This window comes from Cucurbita maxima, unplaced genomic scaffold, assembly GCF_002738345.1.
Source record: "Cucurbita maxima cultivar Rimu unplaced genomic scaffold, Cmax_1.0 Cma_Scf00024, whole genome shotgun sequence".
In the NCBI taxonomy this organism is placed as follows: Eukaryota; Viridiplantae; Streptophyta; class Magnoliopsida; order Cucurbitales; family Cucurbitaceae; genus Cucurbita; species Cucurbita maxima.
In genome coordinates this window covers 3,646,306-3,665,736 of record NW_019272040.1, presented here as the reverse complement: position 1 = coordinate 3,665,736, position 19,431 = coordinate 3,646,306, and the positions used below count along the sequence as shown (strand labels likewise).

Here is a 19,431-nt window from a genome sequence, read left to right as displayed (position 1 = left end):
GGCTAGATATTAAGGGAAAAAAAAGGAATATTCGGTTCCTATGTTCATGAAATAGATAATAAATATTTTGGAAGTTTTTCCATTAATAAGAACAAGTAGTTTGAAGTTGTGTTTCTGTCGAGTTGCTTTCACAATAGCCCTTAATCTGACTTTTACGTGAGATTGCTACATGTTTAAGGGGGAAACGTGATTCTAGTTTTTTTTTTTTTATTTATTTTTTATTATAGCCTCTAAAATTTAAAATTGTAAACAATGTTAATTAATTTTGTCGTCGTTAATATAGATGTCTTTTGTCATCTTATGACACTGCATATTGAAGATGTGACGCCACGGGCAATCAAAAATCTAATCTAATCATGTCACCAAATTACTCTAAAAATATTAACCCCTTTATTTTTATATATCATTGAGAACAGAAATTCTGGGAGAAATATGAAAGAAATGATGAGTATAGGTAGATAAATACTAATATTGCTGATTTATAATTAATGTTTTTTTTTCTTTTGGAGTAATTAAGATTCAATGAAGGATAAGGATAAGGACAATTAATTGGTTATTAATTGGTCATCAATAGTTCACTGGAACTTGCATTGACAAGTTCCACAGACGTGAGAGAGAGGGAGAGAGAGATGTTTCATCAATGTCAATTTGAAAATAGAAAAATATAGAAGAAGTAAATTGATAAAACATTGAGCATAATAATGAGATATAAATAAACAATAAAAAAAAAATCATTTAAAAAGTCCAACGCGTATTATTTAATTTTTTTTTTTAAATTGTTTTGGTCCCTTGGTGGCATTAAAAGTCCAGGTTAGATTGTATGTGACCAAAGAAGTAGAGAGAGTTAATTGTGACATATGGAAGCATTTTAGCCAAATTATATCAAAGCCTGATTTGTTACAAAAAAATAAAAAATAAAAAATAAAAAATTAGGAAATTATCCACAATAAAGGATTTTAATTATTCTTAAAGAATTGAATTTTATTATACCAAGTTTTTAACCGCTGTACTCTTTTAACATGTTTGTAGTAACAAATTTAGGAAGTTAAAATTTAAAAAGTTTGATGGTTATAGTAAAATACATAATGCCCTAGAATTATAAATATTATTTATAAAGAAAGAGTTTGAAACTGATGGAACCATAGTTGACTTTATATTGAAGAAGGAATNAAAAAAAAAAAAAAAAAAAAAAAAAAAAAAAAAAAAAAAAAAAAAAAAAAAAAAAAAAAAAAAAAAAAAAAAAACAGCATGAGTTAATCATACTAAATTATTAGATCTATGTATTATGATTTTATAGACAAATTACATGGCATAATTGTTTAGGGTAGAGAGGGAGAGGGGAAAAGAGTATTAAAAAAAAGGAACACAAAAATAATTGAAACAACAACATTATTTTGCCTCACCATGCTTTTATCTTGTTTGTAATGGACATAAAATTATTATATGTCACTATTATAGTTCAGCTTTTAATTCTACTTTTAGTTTTTAGTAATATTTTAAAACACTCTTACAAATATAAATGAATTACAATGCAAGAAAAAAAAAAAAATAATTTAGCCCCCGAAAGGATACATTCAGACCTCAATAATAAAATTTTAGTCACTAAGACTTAATAAATAATTTTCATAAATTTTAAAAATGAGATGCAGAACAGTAAAATGGGGGAAAAGGCCAATTTTTTTTTTTTTNTTTTATATATATAATGAAGCTAAATTAAGTTTCCATTTCTCTATACAGAATCGAGACACATGAAAATCAATCTGATACATATAACCCCAACTGTATCTCGGGAAAAGAAAAGAAAAAAAAAAAAGTTGCTCCAACAAGAACAACTTCAACTTTGTTAGAGAAAGAGAGATTAACAAAAAAAAAAAAAAAAAAAAAGAGCATTATTTAGAATAAAATTACATCTAAAGCCATAAGGCCCCGGCTTCCTTGAGAAGAGGGACCAAAGTTCCATTGATGTGAGAAGCCATAACTCTGTCCATAGAGCCCACCAGCTTTCCGCCAATAAAGACGACCGGCACCGACGGTGCGGCGGGTCCGACGAGCCTCATTAAAGCCCTTTCAATTTCTTTTCCTCTGGGGTCGTGGTCCAGCTCGTACACGGTTGGGCTCACTCCCATACCGCATAGCAGGCGCTTGAGAGCGTGGCACATGCAGCAGCTGCTGACGCTGAATATCACCACCGCGCTCTCCGCCGCAAGCCGGAGTACACGGTCCACTGGGTCTCTGGCTGCAGTGGGCGGCATGTAGTATTCCCATGAACGCCCTGCCTGGTAATGCATCATTTTTTGTTTTTTGTTTATAGTTTTGTGTGCGTGTGGCGAGTGAGGAAAAGGGAATTTTTGAGATTTGGAAATGGTGGTTGGGGGATGTGGGGTTTATATAGGGGAGATTGGAAAGGATGCACTTGGTTGTTTTGTTGGAGAAATATATGTTTTATTGTTGAAGGAATAGGTTAGAAATAAGTTAAAAAAGAATAGGAAACTGGGGGGGGGGCAAAGGTAGTAATAAAGAAGAATTTGTCTGTTGTTGTCGCGAGGCGTGGGAGGAAGCTGTTCCTCATGTTTTGCTTTCAAAAAATGACTGACTCTGTACTCTCTCTCTCTCTCTCTCTCTCTCTCTCTCTCTCTCTCTTTTTAATTTTCTTGGAAAATTTAGAATAGGGTGTCAGAATTGAAGGCGGCTGAGGGGATTCAGTTGTCTACACTACAGAATACAGAAGAACAAAAAAAACTAAAAAAGAAAAAGAGAAATGTAAAAGACGGCTGTGTGTGTCCTTGATGTCGGCTTCTTTTGTGCATTCATGCAGAAAAAGAAAAGGGAGGCTTTTATTACACCAACAGAACCAGAAGATGAAGATGACGATGAAGACGAAGACGAAGGTGAAGATGAATCTCCCCTTCTTCTAACATTTCCCCTTTTGTGTTCAATATCGTTTGGTGTTTCAGATTTTTGTTGCATCTAATCTAACAATTTCCTTCTCAGCCACTTACTTGTTTATTCTTTGTAATCAATTTTCCTCAACTTAAGAAAAGAAGCATGACATTATATGGAGGATGAAAAATAATGGGAAAAGAAAGAAAAGGAATGTAATAATAGAATAGAGCAGAACAGAACATACATTCGGAATTCATATAATTGATAGTATAATTGTGGAATAGCAACTCCAATTAATTCAACTCAATCTCATATATCATAATTGTACTTCTCTTTTCTACACATTTACTTGAAGACAAAGAGAGAGAGAGGAGGTTTGTAGGGGAGCGCCGAATACCGGCGCAGGAAGAGGAAGCCCCAATCAAACCCTATACTGCACTGTACTCTACTATACTATACTCTCCCCCCACACTTGCACTCTTTTTAAAATACCTTTTAATTTCCAAATATATTTTAATTAATTTTAATGCTGCTGCTTTCTCCTTTTTTGTTCCCCTGTCTCACCATTATACTCTATTTTTACTTGCCTTATACTTTGTTTTCTTCCCTTTTTTGGTCTAAAACCAAAACAAAGTTATCTATTTGGAAGGACTCTTGTGTAATATTTAATCTATTTTTTATATTAAATACTTACTTCAACCTTTTTCAAATAAAAAATAAACGAAAGAAGAAGAGGAAGGAGAAGAAGAGGAAGAAGAAGAAGAAGAAGAAGAAGAAACTTTGTATATCGATGGGAGTTGGGAAAGGATGGTTCTTAGAAGGTGTGGGAAAGTGGGGTATTGGTGGATTGTCGGTGGATTTTTCCTTTTCCCGTTCCCTTTCCTTTTCCTTTCCTTCGTTGTTTAATTACAAATATTTACTTACAATATACCTACTTAGCTAATTTGATGTGATGGGCGTCACAAATAGTTAAGCCACCTAGCCAATATATTTTTTATGAACATAGCATACTTAAGGTTTTTTCTATCTTTCTTAAATTGTCACTTAAAAGTTTTGAATGGTTCCATAACTTGATGCATTGTTGGTAAGAGCACTTCATTACAATGAACAGTTTCAAAGAAAGGAATTTTCAAAAAAATGAAAAGGTAAGGAAAAAAGTTGTTAAAAAGGGGGAGTGAGAAGAAGAGCAAGAATGTAGGGGAAATAAATAGATCTAGCTACAAAGATTCCTTTTTTTTTTTTTTTTTTTTTAATTAAAAATTACTGCTACTGAATGTCTTCACTTGTTCCGAACACCAAACAAAAATCAATCACTCAAATATANTTACCTTGGAAATAAAAGAAAAATGAGAGATGAAGGGGATGGCGATGGTGATGGCGATGGTGGACATTGTAGCGATTGGTGGATTTGAAATCAGCGTCAGAAGAACGCGAAAAAAGAAAAGAATTGAGGAACAGATAATTCAAGTAAAAAAAAAATAAAAGAAAAAGTGAAACTTTCAATAAACAAACAAACACATCAGTTGAATGTGGAATCCGCCGCCAGTCCCGCCATTTGACGCCGCTCTTTTATCACTGCTTCAATTCAACCCTCTTTCCATCTCCTAACACCACCACCCATCAAACCCATTCAGGGGGGTGATGCATAATTGGATCACTATTCAAACATTCATAGCGCGCACACGCACGCACGCACAGTACCTCTGAATTGAGATGGGATTTTTTCCTCTCATTTTTTATTCTGCTTGTGTTAATTGAATAAATGGGGTTGCTGTAATTACATGGGCGTGCCCGATGCCGACTAGAGTTCAAACCAAAGCCGGCTCTTCTCCTAATTCCCTTTCATTTTCACTGTACACACCCAGTCAATCAATCTATCTCACACGAAACCTCGCCTATTCGCCTACCACCCTCGCCCTCGTCTCTTCAACATCCTGTATTCGCAGTTCTACACGTTCTTCTACTCCCCCCCCCCCCCCCCCCCCCCCCCCCCCCCCCCCCCCCCCCCCCCCCCCCCCCCCCCCCCCCCCCCCCCCCCCCCCCNCCCCCCCCCCTCTCTCTCTCTGCCTTCTTCGTTTTTCACCTACCCGATCGGGGGGAAGGTTCTGTGGACTGACCCTTGACGTGATTTCTCTGTGACAATTCGATTGGATTGGGTTGTGAGTTTTGTGATCGAGTCTGGGAGCCTTTGAGATCAATTCTTCCATTTCCTTTTGTGTTTTTGGGGTGTAGTAGAAGGATTCTGAAGATTGGGTTTTTGATTTGAGGATATGGGCTGCTTTCCCTGTTTCGATTCGAGGGAAGAGGAGAAGCTGAATCCCGAAAAGGAAAGCGATGATGGTAAGCAACACCATCCAATGATTCCACCCAACATTGCCAAATTGCCTTCTGGTTAGTTTCTTTCTTCTTCTTCGTTTTTGATCTCACTAGTCTCTCTGCAAAATCTGCGTGTTCTTGATCTAGTTTATACGATTCTTCGTTGTTGTTCCTTTGCTTGCTTCCTGTTAGTCTATCAATGGTTTTGATTTGGTGGAGAAAAATATATGGAGCTGCTACTATCAGTGGACCCCAGCAGATTTTGTTAACTTTGATGCACTTGTGTTCTTTTGATTTGAGGAATCATGGTGAATTCTGTAGTCTGATGTATCTGAGTGATAGGTTTGTAATAGATAGATAGGGATCAGAGTCGCAATCAATTATTTGTTAGGTGACTAAATCTGGCAATCGTGTTCATCCAAATTTTTGTACTCTGCACCAATCATGTTTGTATGATAGCTAATAGGGTTTTGCAGTGTTAGATTCTTTCACTTTGCATTGGTGGCTTCATCATATTTTCTCCTTATGGAGTTTTAATACCTCAAAATCCTTTCACCCTAAACCATGGAATGGGGTAGGAAGACTGCTCTTTGTTCTGATGGTATGTTTGCTTGCAGGAATAGACAAACTTAGATCAAAAGGCAATGGTGGTTCCAAAAGGGAACAGCAGAATCCCAAGGATGGGCCTCTTGTCAATATTTCTGCTCAAACATTCACTTTCCGGGAGCTTGCAATTGCAACCAAGAATTTTAGACCTGAGTGTTTTATTGGGGAAGGAGGATTTGGACGTGTATACAAAGGGCGCCTCGAAAGCTCAGGCCAGGTTATGCGTCTATGTTTTTAAAGCATCAAATTAATCCTTTAGGTTATCAGTCTACACAATACGACCAAATTGTTTCTCCTACCAAGTACAGGCAGCTTTAGTTCCACTGAAAATTTGATCTTCTGGCTTTTGCATTTATCCTTGATTTTTGTGAAGTGGGAGGGATGAAAATAATTAGTTTTGATTTCCAAATAGTCCCCTTTCAATACAAATTTCTGATTTATACGTGTTGTTGCAGATTGTTGCTGTAAAACAGTTGGATAGGAATGGTCTTCAAGGAAACAGAGAATTTCTAGTGGAGGTTCTCATGCTTAGCCTTCTACATCATCCAAATTTGGTGAATCTGATTGGTTACTGTGCAGATGGGGATCAACGGCTTCTTGTATATGAGTTCATGCCTTTGGGATCGTTGGAAGATCATCTTCATGGTAAAGTTTTCTGCTGACTTGAAAACCTATAATTATGATGAACTCTCTCTATATATGTGTGTGTGTGCGTGTCAATAATTTTGTCAGAAATTATTTTTATCCAACACTCTACAATTTATTAGAGGTTCGAATTCTTGTATGCTTTTTCTATTTTTCTACATTGTTGTATGTTAATTTAGGTGTGGTCTAAACTCTCATCTATGCACTTTTGTGATTCTTACTACTTTTCCATTTTGCTTGTTAGTTTAAGATTGGATTTAGTCCGGAAAATAATATTGGAATGGGGTCGAGTTGAGACTGGATTTTTGTTGATTCTTGGAAAATAACATCTTCTATCACTTTAATTAAGATTGCCGTTTAAATTCAAGGATTCTCAGCCTACGTCAAATTGTAGCTAGATTACTAATTGCCCTAAAGCTAGACCCTTCTATCTGATGAAAGAGCGTGCTAGTAGTTAGACCAGGGGACTACTGGGTTGAAGTACGGTTTCCTGTTATTACTTATTTGAGTTATTCCTTCTTATGAATTTGTAAGAATGTCTACTCTGATTCACCTGCAATTTGAAATGAAGCTCAGGGGCTGCTATTTGATCCTATCGTCAATGTAACTGCTATTACTTCAATTATGTGCATATTATGTGGAATCATACAATGTTAGAATGTGTGAGATGTGTGTTTAGTTTATGTATAAGACGCATTTATAGAAATGTCCATGAAAAGAGTGTTGTTACTGTTACATGCTTGATCGTATATACATCATTTGTTTAATAAAAATAGGAATAAGGTAGCAGTGGAGTAAAAGTCAATTGAAACGAGAAATGATAATAAGTAGATTAAGTTTTTAGAATTGTCATTATTGAATTTACTTTAGAATCAGAATCTAAATGTAGAGAACTATGACGATGGATGTTGTTTTTACTGATGAGTGAAGTCTGGTGTGAGACCTACAAAAAAGTAGATAGAAAATGGGATAAAATAATACTAAGAAGAAAAGATGGCAGTAGTAAGTACCGCACTAAAATGGGAGAACTAGAGTAACATTCCTTACCCTCTCAAAAAGAATGAACCAATAGGAATGGTTCTTGATGTTTTTCTTCTTAGCTTAGGGCTTACCAATTTGGACCCATGCTGTCTTCCTTGTTAAATGTTTACCTTCTGATAAAGCTCTCTCTCTCTCTCTCCCCCTAAGGATGTCTGTAATTCTTCTTACCTTATACTGCCAATTGCAATGGGATTCTGCAATCTTCTTGGACTTAGGATAGCTTCTTGTTCTCCCTTGTTCTAACTGTCTCCATGACCAACGTTATTTTACTTCTCAAGAAAACTATGCATATTTTTAGCCTTCTTCGTCCCAGATCGATGATAAACTTAGTTTTGTTTTTTATTTTCTTAACCAGAAATTCCACCTGATAAGGAACCCCTAGATTGGAACACAAGAATGAAAATAGCTGCTGGTGCAGCCAGAGGTTTAGAGTACTTGCATGACAAGGCAAACCCTCCAGTTATTTATAGAGACTTCAAATCCTCCAATATATTACTTGAGGAAGGATACCATCCAAAGCTTTCTGATTTTGGCCTTGCCAAGCTTGGCCCTGTTGGAGATAAATCTCATGTTTCCACCAGGGTCATGGGAACTTATGGTTACTGTGCTCCCGAGTACGCCATGACCGGACAATTGACCATCAAGTCTGATGTTTATAGTTTTGGTGTTGTCTTCTTAGAGTTGATAACTGGACGGAGAACCATTGATAGCACCCGGCCCCAAGGTGAACAGAACCTTGTCACATGGGTAAGCCTGATGACATGTGTACTGATTTTTTAGGCATGTTCAACAGTGTTTTGTTGCATGCTAAATATAGTTACTCTTGTTTTATGCAATGCAGGCACGCCCATTTTTTAACGACCGCAGAAGATTCTCAAAATTGGCTGATCCACAGTTGCAGGGGCGGTATCCCATGCGAGGTCTGTACCAGGCTCTAGCTGTGGCATCCATGTGTACCCAAGAACAGGCTGCAGCCCGTCCGCTGATTGGAGACGTGGTCACTGCCCTCTCATACTTGGCAAATCAATCCTATGATCCAAGTTCTCCTTCAGGTACTGCTGCTGCTGCTGCTCAGAAAGGTTCTGGTGATCGGGACGAAAGACGGAACAGAGACGAGAAAGTTGCAGTAAAGAATGAAGAAGGGGGAGCATGTGAACGAAGGTGGACATTGGATGGTCCGGGGAAGGACGAGTCCCCAAGGGAGACTGGTAGGATTTTGAATAAGGATTCAGAGAGAGAACGTGCAGTGGCTGAGGCGAAGATGTGGGGAGAGAATTGGCGAGAAAAAAGGCGACAGAGCGCACAAGGCAGTTTTGATGGTTCGAATGGGTAAGTAATGGAGTTAGAGGAAGAGATGCACAAGGCATAGCAGGTCTGTTACCTTGTCTCCTTCCTTCCTTCCTTCCTTCCTTCCTGCACTATGTTTGGTTGGGTTGGTCGGGGAAGTATGAATAATTTGGAATGTTAGGAGGGCTTTTTCAGGCTTCTATATCGTCATGGTGAGCAGCAAGGCAATTGATGTAGGGGTTGGGTTGTTCCTTGGGGACTTGGTCAGTACTTTTTCTGAACTTTGTTGGGTTAAAATTTTCCTGTTTTATGAATTCCATTAACCCTACACATGAGGAGGAGGAAGAAGAAGAAGAAGAAGAAGAAGAAGAAGAAGTAAAGGCAAGCATGGTGGAGGAGAATGTAGAAAGAGAGACAGAATGAAGGAAAAGGAAAAATAATTGAAAAGGTGAGGGTTGGGTTGTTTGATTTGCTTATGTCCTGTATGGTCAACTCTGCAGAGTACAACCAAAGAGATACACAAAACTATTTGAATCAGCCAATTTTGGTACTCTCTTCTTCTCATAATGGGGGATGTGATGGGTGAGCGTGGAATCATTTCATAATCATTTAACAATATTATTATTATATAATTGAACGTGCAAGGACACAGAAAAAGAGACGAAAATGGGATGTGATTAATAGTTGATATATAAGAGAAGAAATGAAGCAAAGGTAACAATTATAGCAGTAGTAGGTAAAAGGAAAGGGCCACTGTTGCTGATGTTATCATCATCATCATCTTCTTCTTCACTCCACTCCCAAATGGTATAGAAATTACAACAACAGCAACAACAACAGAAAGTTTGATGATGATGATGTAAGGTAGAACTAAAGTGGAGATTGATTAATATTGCTTTTGTCACAGCTGATTGCGGTTTCATGAAGTTGTTCCTCCTTTATTATTATCATTACATCCTTTTGTGCGTCATTTCCGTTGGCCTTCACAGGATGAACCTCAGCTACTACTGCTCTGCCTTTTACTTCCTCTCCTACCTTCTCTTCTTCCATTCTTCCCTTTCTGTAAATTGCATACACCACCATCTGAACCAACCCCAATACAAACCCCACCACGTTTGGAATCTGTCCCGAAAGTACAAAACCGTAGTTAATACCTTTTCCAGTTCAGTTCTAGATTAATATATATTTGATATCAAACAACACTTACGGCAACGCATATGTCGTTCAAGAAAACACCATAAGCAAACCACATTATGGCACTCAATGTAAGGAAGAATGACAGTGTAAATGGCATGTACTCAACGCTCTTTGTTCGAATGACTTGTCTCTGCACCATGAGAAAAAGATATATAATGACCAAATTCCTTCCTGACTCTAACTCTAACTCTTATGATTTCTAGATACAAAATTATATCTAGTATTATAAAATAATATAAGAGAGTAAGTTGTGTTGTTTTACATATAAGACAAAATGTTAGTTAATGATTTGGAAATGAAATGTTAGCATGATGGGAAAGTTTTGAAAACAACACAGCACTAAATAAATGAGTACACAATAATTTCCACTCTGAACAAGAAACCCAAATTTAGAATACACCAAAACAAGAGGGAAGGGTTTAAATTAATTTGTAACACACTGTAAATGCTGACCAGAATGCTTAACGGAGCTGCAAAAACAGAGACAGAAACGGTCACACAAATCCAGCCCATAACTTGAACACGGTTTGAAGGCTTAGGAATGAAGTGAATGGCAAGAAGGATGAGCCCAAACAGCCCCATGTTCATCACAGCAAACAGTCTGATGGTCATTATCTACAAGAATCGAAATCACAGAAGTTGTTAAGAAGGCAGCAATTTAAGATGGTAGCAAAGTAGTTGGATATGAAAACGGACCCTAATTGGATTGGTGGCGAATAGAATAAAGAGGAGGAAGTAGAGAAACTCGATGACGCAGCCAAAGGAGTTGATGGTGATGAGAAGGAAAGTGTTGGTTTTGAGGAAGGCGTAGAAGAGCCACAGGGCGGAGCTGAAGAGTGCTACTAAATATGGCAGCGCGTGGAAGCCCTCCGTCGACTTCTTTCGCCATATTCTGTTGAATGTCGGCCTGAGAGAGAATGGAATTTGTAAAAAAAGAACAGCATCTAGATATACACATTTTGTGTAGTAAGAATTTGAAAGGGAAATATGGAGAGAGGGAGAGAGAGATAGAGACTTACAAAGGAGCCAAGTAGACGAAGAAGGAAACGATGTTACCTGCAAATGAAAAGGTTTTAAGTTAAGTTGGTCGAGAAGCCATTAATGCATTATTAGAGTTTATTTTAAAATAATGATATATTTGTGGGTTAGGATAGTTTTAGGGAATGGTTGAATGATTACCAAGAATGCCAAAAGTGAAAACTAAGAGATGGGGAGTGTGAAAAGGGGCCATTGCCTCTTCCTCTAAGCAAATGAAGAACAGCACAGGAGAGTTGAGTTGTTGTTGTTGTTGTTGTTGTTGTTGTGAAGCACAAAGCAGAGGGTGGGTTTGGGCAACAAACCCGAAGCCCTCTCTCTCTGTGTTTGATGGAGGATATTGTTTTAAAGAAGAAGATGATGATGATGATGATATTTGGTTTATATAGAAAGAGAGATTGAATGAAGAGACAGAGGTGGAGGATTGGTAGGTAAGTGACCTCAAAATCATGCACCCGACCCATTTGCTTTCATTTGCTCTGGTTTGCTTTTCCTTGCCTCCCACACGCACACACACAGCTTCTCCTAATAAAAAAAAAAAAAAAAAAAAAAAANCACAGCTTCTCCTAAAAAAAAAAAAAAAAAAAAAAAAAAGTGGTTATATTTGCGTATTGTAAACAGCCTTGCATTTACTGTAAACAAGTGGTTTTTGATTGCTTGTTTTAATAATACTACAACTTTAAGAGCTGATAGGGTGGAGTGAAAAGTAAGCAAGTAAGTTGATGTTGGTTCATGAAGTTGACATCTAAAACCCAATCCCACAAGCAAGCAAGGCAAAGCAAAGCAAAGCAAAGCAAAGCATAAAATTGTTTGTTTGTTTATTTGTCTACAAATAAGGGAAAGCCCACGCCGGGCGGATCTTTCCTTCCTTTCTTTCCCATTTGATTGAGTAAAGAAAGAAAGAAAAGAGTTTTCTACATGGGTACCCTTCCAACACTACCATTTCTGTTTCTTTATCTTTCTCACACACAAAAAGGCTTCATTTCTTCCTAAAACTGAAACGAGAAGAAGAAGAAAGAAAGAAAAAGAGAATGGATTGGACAAATACCCCATCTACCTACCTACCTACCTCCAACCTTTTGGGCTGACCTAATAACAAGAATAAGAATAATAGTAGTAGTAATGTGTGACAGAGAGAGAGAGACAGCTCCACCCACCCATCCCCAACACCTCTGCTTCCAGTTGATCTTCAGAAACTTAAACACTTGGAATTGTGTGGAAGAAAATGTAAAAGCAAAACAATGACAATAACCTGTTAGTTTGAGATGTGGTGGAGAGGGTCAAGTAATGAGGGCAAGGAAGGAGCGAGATGAGAGGAGGCACACAACAAATATGTTAAAACCATTCTTCAACTATTCAACCAAATATTCTCTTTTCTTTCTTTCTTCCCTCCTTAATTACCAAAAAATAACCTAATTAATTTTAATAATAATAAAGGGTGGGAATGGGTTGTTTGGGTTTAAAAAATTAATAATAAAAGGAGAGAAAGGAAAAGAAAATGGGAGATTGAGTGTTGTTTACGCCAAAACATGCGTCCACTTCCCCATTTCCTTTCTCTCTTCTTAGCGCACCCATTACTATAAACAACCTTCACTTTCCTCGACACCCTCCCACGCTTCTTCTTCTTCTTCTTCTTCGTCTTCTTCTTCTTGGGCGCCGATGGAGAAGCTTAATTTTATCAAAAATGGCGTCCTTCGATTGCCCCCTGGCTTCCGCTTCCACCCCACCGATGAAGAGCTTGTGCTTCAATACTTGAACCGGAAGGTTCTTTCCTGCCCTTTACCGGCCTCAATCATCCCTGACGTCGACCTTCGCAAGGCTGATCCATGGGATTTGCCTGGTTAGTTTAAACCACTTCATTTCCCCCAATTTCTTAAACGCCTGTTTTCGGAATTTCGCCCAAATTGGGACTTGGGATTTTGTTTAGGTTTGTATTATTGAATGGGAATTTGTTTTTTTTTTTTTTCTTTTTTTTTTTTTCCAGGGAACATGGAGCAAGAGAGGTATTTCTTCAGCACGAGAGAAGCTAAGTACCCACATGGGAACAGATCAAACAGAGCGGCGGCGTCGGGGTATTGGAAGGCCACCGGAATCGACAAACAAATTCTAGCTTCGAAGGCAAACCAAGTGGTGGGGTTGAAGAAAACTCTGGTTTTCTATAGAGGAAAGCCGCCCCATGGGTCTAGAACCGATTGGATTATGCACGAGTACCGTCTCGCTTCTCCACCAATGGTTTGCTTTAATGCCTCACAGGAAAAAACCACCCTTCAGGTGATTTAAAACTTCTGGGCTTTGTTCATTTCGATGAAAATGTTGTCCTTACCTGCATGCTGTGGATGTTAGGACATCGCTCAGATATCATGTTAAACTGCACTATATTGAGCTTAAAATGATGCTGATATGATGTTGAAGTACTAATGAGCTTAAAAAGTTATGGGTTATGGGGTATGATATGTTTAATAAAATAGAAAAGGTGCTTCATAGGCTGTGTTGGAAAGGGTGTTATGTAATGAATGAAGCGGTGGTTTGTATTGGTTGATTTTGCAGAGTTGTGTGGCTCCAATGGAGAATTGGGTTCTGTGTCGCATATTTCTGAAGAAAAGAAATGGGCAACAAAGCGAAGAGGAGAAGGATGCAATAAGCAACAGAAAGGCAAGGAGGATTGGGAAGCCTGTGTTTTATGAGTTCATGAGAAAGGAAAGGGGTGAGACAGACTTGAATTTGGCTCCTTCTTCTTCATCTTCAGGCTCCAGTGGACTCACAGAGATTTCAAATAATGAATTGGATGATCATGAAGAAAGCAGCAGCTGCAACACCTTCCCTTACTTCAGGAGAAAATCTTAAAGGAGTCCATGTCTTTTTATCTTTGCTTCAGACACCTTCCTTTGCCTGATTTCCCATGTCAGAATAACAACCATGAAAGGAAGAAGGCGTTGTAGTTTTGAGGTTTGTGGTCAGTAAATCATAAGCCAAAAAGAGACCAAAGAAACTGAATCGGCGTTTAACTTGGTGTTGTTGAAATATCATCACTAGCCCAATAGAGTCAAGCCCAATAATTGTACTAGCCCAATAGAGTCAAGCCTAATTGTACGAGCCCAGTATATTTATTTTAGTAGAGATTTTAGGAGAAAGAGATGTAGATATTTTAGGAGAAAGATTCAATTTGTTAGGTCTAGATTCAAATCGGTTAGGTCTAGATTTAGATTGGTTAAATATAGATTGTTTACTCTTAGTATAAATACCCCCACCCTACCTAGGTTATTCATCCAAGAAATCTAAAAACAATAAAAAGCAGAAGTATTCTACAGAGTGTCTTGTATTCTCTTCTCGATTGGTCTTAATAAAGAGAGCGAGTGTTTCCCACAGTGAGTTGTGTTCAACATTTGGTATCAGAGCGAGGTTAGTGTAGGTTATCTGATCTCTTGGAATCCTTAGTATGCTCTGTGGTTGCAGCTCTGCCTGATCTTCCACATCAGAAACGATTTCTTGAGATTAGTGGTGAGTGAGTTTCTTTTGTGTCGTGAGAAGTCTGTGACTCTGCAAGTCTTGTGTCAAAAGAACTTGTTTGGTATTACTGAGGTATGGCCAACACGATGAGTGATTTCCAAATCGTTGGAGGAATTAAGAAACTCAACAACAACAACTACAACACGTGGGCAACATGCATGATGTCCTATTTACAAGGACAGGATCTTTGGGAGATCGTTGGCGGGTGTGAAACTACGCCGCCAGAGGAGGATTCTAACGACGCCTTGCGCAAATGGAGAATCAAAGCAGGCAAAGCAATGTTTGCCTTGAAGACCACCATCGGAGAAGAGATGTTAGAACATATTTGGGATGACAAGACACCGAAAGAAGCATGGGACACATTCGTGATGTTGTTCTCAAAGAAGAATGATACGAGACTACAACTTCTGGAGAATGAGTTGTTGTCAATTTCACAACGTGATATGACGATTGCTCAGTACTTCCACAAGGTCAAATCGATCTGTCGGGAGATTACTGAACTAGACCCAAAGTCCGCCATTGTAGAATCTCGAATGAAGAGGATTATAATCCACGGATTGCGACCAGAATATCGAAGCTTCATTGCTGCTGTACAAGGATGGCCCACTCAACCATCACTGGTAGAGTTCGAAAATTTGTTAGCCAGCCAAGAAGCCATGGCTAAACAAATGGGAGGCTTCACGTTGAAGGGTGAAGAAGCACTCTACACGAGTGAAAGTCAGAGCAATAATAGGCCGTCTACCAGACGTGGATACAATGGTGACAAAAGAAGAAGCCACCAAGGGATTGCACAACCTGAGAGAGCTCAGAAGAACGACAACAAGAGTTTTCAAAGAACGAGATTTGGTGGTATTTGCTATAACTGCGGGAAAAAGGGCCATATGTCTAGAGATTGTTGGTCCAGGAAAAAGACCATTGAAAACAATGTGGCAATATCCAAAAAGAAGATAGAAGATGAATGGGATGCAGAGGTACTATGTCCCATAGAAGAAGACGAGCTAGCACTCATGGCGACAATGGAAGACCATATCAACTATGAGAATGACTGGATCGTTGATTCAGGATGTTCAAATCACATGACTGGCGATCAGAGAAAATTGCAAGACAAGAAAGAGTACAAAGGAAGTCGTATGGTACGTACAGCAAATAACACACAGTTATCAATTGCTCAAATCGGCAATACGACAATCATGCCTGGCAATAAGTCTGATACAGTGTCGCTACATAATGTTTATCATGTACCGGGTATAAAGAAGAACTTGTTGTCAGTGTCACAACTAACAACATCAGGAAGCTATGTCTTGTTTGGGCCAGAAGATGTAAAAGTTTATCAAGATGTTAAGATAATAGGAAAGCCGACGATAGAAGGACGAAGAGTGGAGTCTGTCTACGTTCTATCTGCAGAGTCTGCCTATGTTGACAAGACCCGAAAGAATGAGACGACAGATCTATGGCATGCAAGATTGGGACATATTAGCTACCATAAGTTGAAGCTGATTATGGAGAAATCTATGCTCAAAGGTCTACCACAACTGGAAGTCAAAACAGACGTTGTCTGCGCTGGATGTCAGTATGGTAAAGCTCATCAATTACCATACAAAGAGTCAAGTTTCAAAGCAAAGAAACCATTAGAGTTAGTTCACTCTGATTTGTTCGGCCCAGTCAAACAAGCATCGATCAGCGGAATGCGGTATATGGTGACATTTATTGACGACTACTCAAGATATGTGTGGATTTTCTTTATGAAAGAAAAGTCTGACACGTTCTCAAAGTTTCAAGAATTCAAGATGATGGTCGAAGGAGAAGTAGGAGCGAAGATTCGTTGTCTACGTTCAGACAATGGCGGAGAATACACGTCAGATGAGTTCGATCAATATTTACACGAGTGTGGGATACGACGTCAATTTACATGTGCCAACACGCCACAACAAAATGGTGTAGCAGAAAGAAAGAATCGACACCTTGCAGAAACCTGTCGAAGCATGTTACACGCAAAGAACGTTCCAGGAAGATTTTGGGCTGAAGCTATGCGAACTGCTGCCCATGTGATCAACAAGCTTCCTCAACCAAAGCTAGGGTTCGTCTCACCATTTGAGATACTATGGGATATGAAACCTACAATTAGTTACTTCCGAGTATTTGGCTGTGTTTGCTATGTATTTGTGCCTGACCATCTACGTAGCAAGTTTGACAAGAAAGCAGTCAAGTGTGTATTTGTTGGATACGACAATCAAAGAAAAGGATGGAGGTGCTGTGATCCAACAAGTGGAAAATACTATACATCAAGAGATGTAGTTTTTGATGAAGCATCTACATGGTGGTCCTCGGAGAAGAAAGTCTTATCAGATTCAAACATTGAAGAAATTCTACAACAGAAGCTGGGGGAGCAAACTACACAAATTCAATCAAATTTCGATGCATCTGAAAGTCCAAGCGACATTGATATTGACAAGCAGGAGGTGACTCAATCAAGCGAATCTGATAAAAATGAAACAACACATCAACAACTTAGGCGATCAAATAGAATCCGAAGGCCAAATCCTAAGTATGCAAATGCAGCTATTGTAGAAGATAGAGTTTACGAACCAGAGACATATGAAGAAGCATCACAAAACTCGGTTTGGCAGAAAGCGATGGAGGAAGAAATTATAGCCTTGGAGCATAATCAAACTTGGGAACTAGTGCCAAGACTAGGAGATATCAAACCCGTCTCTTGCAAGTGGGTCTATAAAATAAAGCGTCGACCGGATGGATCAATCGAGAGATACAAGGCTCGACTCGTGGCTCGAGGATTTTCTCAACAATATGGACTAGATTATGATGAAACATTCAGTCCAGTGGCAAAGATTACTACCGTACGAGTTCTGCTAGCACTCGCAGCAAGTAAAGATTGGAAACTGTGGCAAATGGATGTGAAGAATGCCTTCTTGCACGGAGAGCTAGACAGGGAGATTTATATGAACCAACCAAAGGGATTTGAGAGTGCAGCTAATCCTAATTATGTATGCAAGCTTAGAAAAGCTCTTTATGGACTGAAACAAGCACCGAGAGCTTGGTATGGTAAGATTGCTGAATTTCTTACCCAAAGTGGTTATTCAGTTGCGCATGCAGACTCAAGCCTATTCATCAAAGAAAGAGAAGGAAATTTGACAATTGTGTTGGTCTACGTGGACGATTTGATTATCACCGGGGACGATGAAAGAGAAATTTATCAAACAAGAGAAAATTTATCAATACGCTTTCAGATGAAAGAGCTAGGAGAGCTTAAACACTTCTTAGGCCTAGAAGTTGATCGCACAGATGAAGGACTGTTTCTCTGCCAACAAAAGTATACCAGAGACATGCTTCAGAAGTTCAACATGTTAGAGTGCAAGCAAGTTTCAACACCGATGGAGATAAATGCCAAGATTTGTGCACATGAAGGCAAAGAGTTGAACGATGAAACAACGTACCGACAACTAGTAGGTAGTCTTATCTACCTAACTTTAACTCGACCTGATATCTCGTATGCAGTTGGGGTTATGAGTCGATACATGCAAAGTCCAAAGAAGCCTCATCTGGATGCAGCTCGACGGATCTTGAGATATATCAAAGGTACAATCGACTATGGTCTTTTGTACAAAAGAAGCAAAGACTGCAAGCTAGTTGGATACTGTGATGCTGACTATGCAGGAGACCACGATACTCGGAGGTCAACCACTGGGTATGTGTTCAAGTTTGGTTCGGGAACAATTTCTTGGTGTAGCAAGAGACAACCAACAGTATCATTATCAACTACAGAAGCAGAGTATAGAGCAGCGGCTGGAGCAGCCCAGGAAAGTACATGGCTAAAACTCTTGATGGAAGATTTGCACCAGAAAATTGACTATCCAATATCACTTCTTTGCGACAACCAATCTGCGATTCGCCTTGCAGAAAATCCAGTGTTTCATGCTAGAACAAAGCATGTGGAGGTGCACTACCATTTCATTAGAGAGAAGGTCCTAAAGGAAGAAATTGAGATGCAGCAGATCAAGACAGATGACCAAGTGGCAGACTTGTTTACAAAAGGGTTGAATACTAGCAAACATGAGAGCTTTCGCTGTCAGCTCAACATGATGCAGCGAATGAGGACTAGTGCTGAGGGGGAGTGTTGAAATATCATCACTAGCCCAATAGAGTCAAGCCCAATAATTGTACTAGCCCAATAGAGTCAAGCCTAATTGTACGAGCCCAGTATATTTATTTTAGTAGAGATTTTAGGAGAAAGAGATGTAGATATTTTAGGAGAAAGATTCAATTTGTTAGGTCTAGATTCAAATCGGTTAGGTCTAGATTTAGATTGGTTAAATATAGATTGTTTACTCTTAGTATAAATACCCCCACCCTACCTAGGTTATTCATCCAAGAAATCTAAAAACAATAAAAAGCAGAAGTATTCTACAGAGTGTCTTGTATTCTCTTCTCGATTGGTCTTAATAAAGAGAGCGAGTGTTTCCCACAGTGAGTTGTGTTCAACAGGTGTTAGTTTACACAGAGAAGAAATGAAATCCAAATTTCGAAGTCGTTTGGTAATTAACTGGGTTACTTGTTAGGCTACCAAATAATACTCTGCCTCTTTTGCTTAATAACTTTAAACTCTCCATTATAGTGCAACCCATGCAGGTGTGGCTTAGTTTTCTTTTTTTNNNNGGGGGGGGGGGAGGGAAAAGTGGAAAGGGTTAGAGGAAAAGGAGGAGTATAAATGCGACATTAGCTTTGTCCAAGAATTTTCCTTTTTCTCTTTCTTTTTTTTTTTTTTTAATTTTTGGAAGGAAATAAAAAAAGAAATAAAGAAAGAAACAAGAGGAAGAATGTGATCCGATTGGGAAGTTCCTTTTTCTTTGTAGGAAAGGCAAACAGAAACTAAAAGAATTGACTCTGACGATTAAAATA

At 38.7% G+C, this 19,431-nt stretch overlaps 4 protein-coding genes across 5 annotated transcripts; 2 read left to right on the top strand and 2 right to left on the bottom strand.

The window, feature by feature from the left end:
- Positions 1–1,709: 1,709 nt before the first annotated feature.
- Positions 1,710–2,616, bottom strand: LOC111497671 (glutaredoxin-C1-like). The gene has a single exon (XM_023148542.1). The coding sequence runs from the start codon at positions 2,289–2,291 to the stop codon at positions 1,911–1,913; it is 381 nt and encodes a 126-aa protein (XP_023004310.1). The 5' UTR covers positions 2,292–2,616; the 3' UTR covers positions 1,710–1,910.
- Positions 2,617–4,927: 2,311 nt separating this feature from the next.
- LOC111497667 (serine/threonine-protein kinase PBS1-like) lies at positions 4,928–9,328 on the top strand. 2 transcript variants are annotated; one of them, XR_002720647.1, is made up of 6 exons: positions 4,928–5,274; positions 5,817–6,022; positions 6,261–6,450; positions 7,847–8,238; positions 8,333–9,011; positions 9,121–9,328. XR_002720647.1 is itself a non-coding variant. In XM_023148537.1 (5 exons), the coding sequence occupies exons 1-5, from the start codon at positions 5,154–5,156 to the stop codon at positions 8,822–8,824; spliced, it is 1,401 nt and encodes a 466-aa protein (XP_023004305.1). In that variant the 5' UTR covers positions 4,928–5,153; the 3' UTR covers positions 8,825–9,328. The 2 variants fall into 2 exon arrangements, 1 of the variants encoding a protein (XP_023004305.1); XM_023148537.1 differs by having other exon boundaries at positions 8,333–9,328.
- Positions 9,329–9,433: 105 nt separating this feature from the next.
- LOC111497668 (bidirectional sugar transporter N3-like) lies at positions 9,434–11,522 on the bottom strand. The gene is made up of 7 exons (XM_023148538.1): positions 11,451–11,522; positions 11,155–11,331; positions 10,995–11,031; positions 10,672–10,882; positions 10,429–10,590; positions 9,986–10,105; positions 9,434–9,900 (listed from the first exon to the last, which is right to left on the bottom strand). The coding sequence occupies exons 2-7, from the start codon at positions 11,204–11,206 to the stop codon at positions 9,649–9,651; spliced, it is 834 nt and encodes a 277-aa protein (XP_023004306.1). The 5' UTR covers positions 11,207–11,331; positions 11,451–11,522; the 3' UTR covers positions 9,434–9,648.
- Positions 11,523–12,544: 1,022 nt separating this feature from the next.
- Positions 12,545–19,152, top strand: LOC111497670 (NAC domain-containing protein 83-like). The gene is made up of 4 exons (XM_023148541.1): positions 12,545–12,850; positions 12,995–13,281; positions 13,558–14,019; positions 19,018–19,152. Exons 1-3 carry the CDS (start codon positions 12,670–12,672, stop codon positions 13,852–13,854), a joined length of 765 nt encoding a protein of 254 aa, XP_023004309.1. The 5' UTR covers positions 12,545–12,669; the 3' UTR covers positions 13,855–14,019; positions 19,018–19,152.
- Positions 19,153–19,431: the final 279 nt, after the last annotated feature.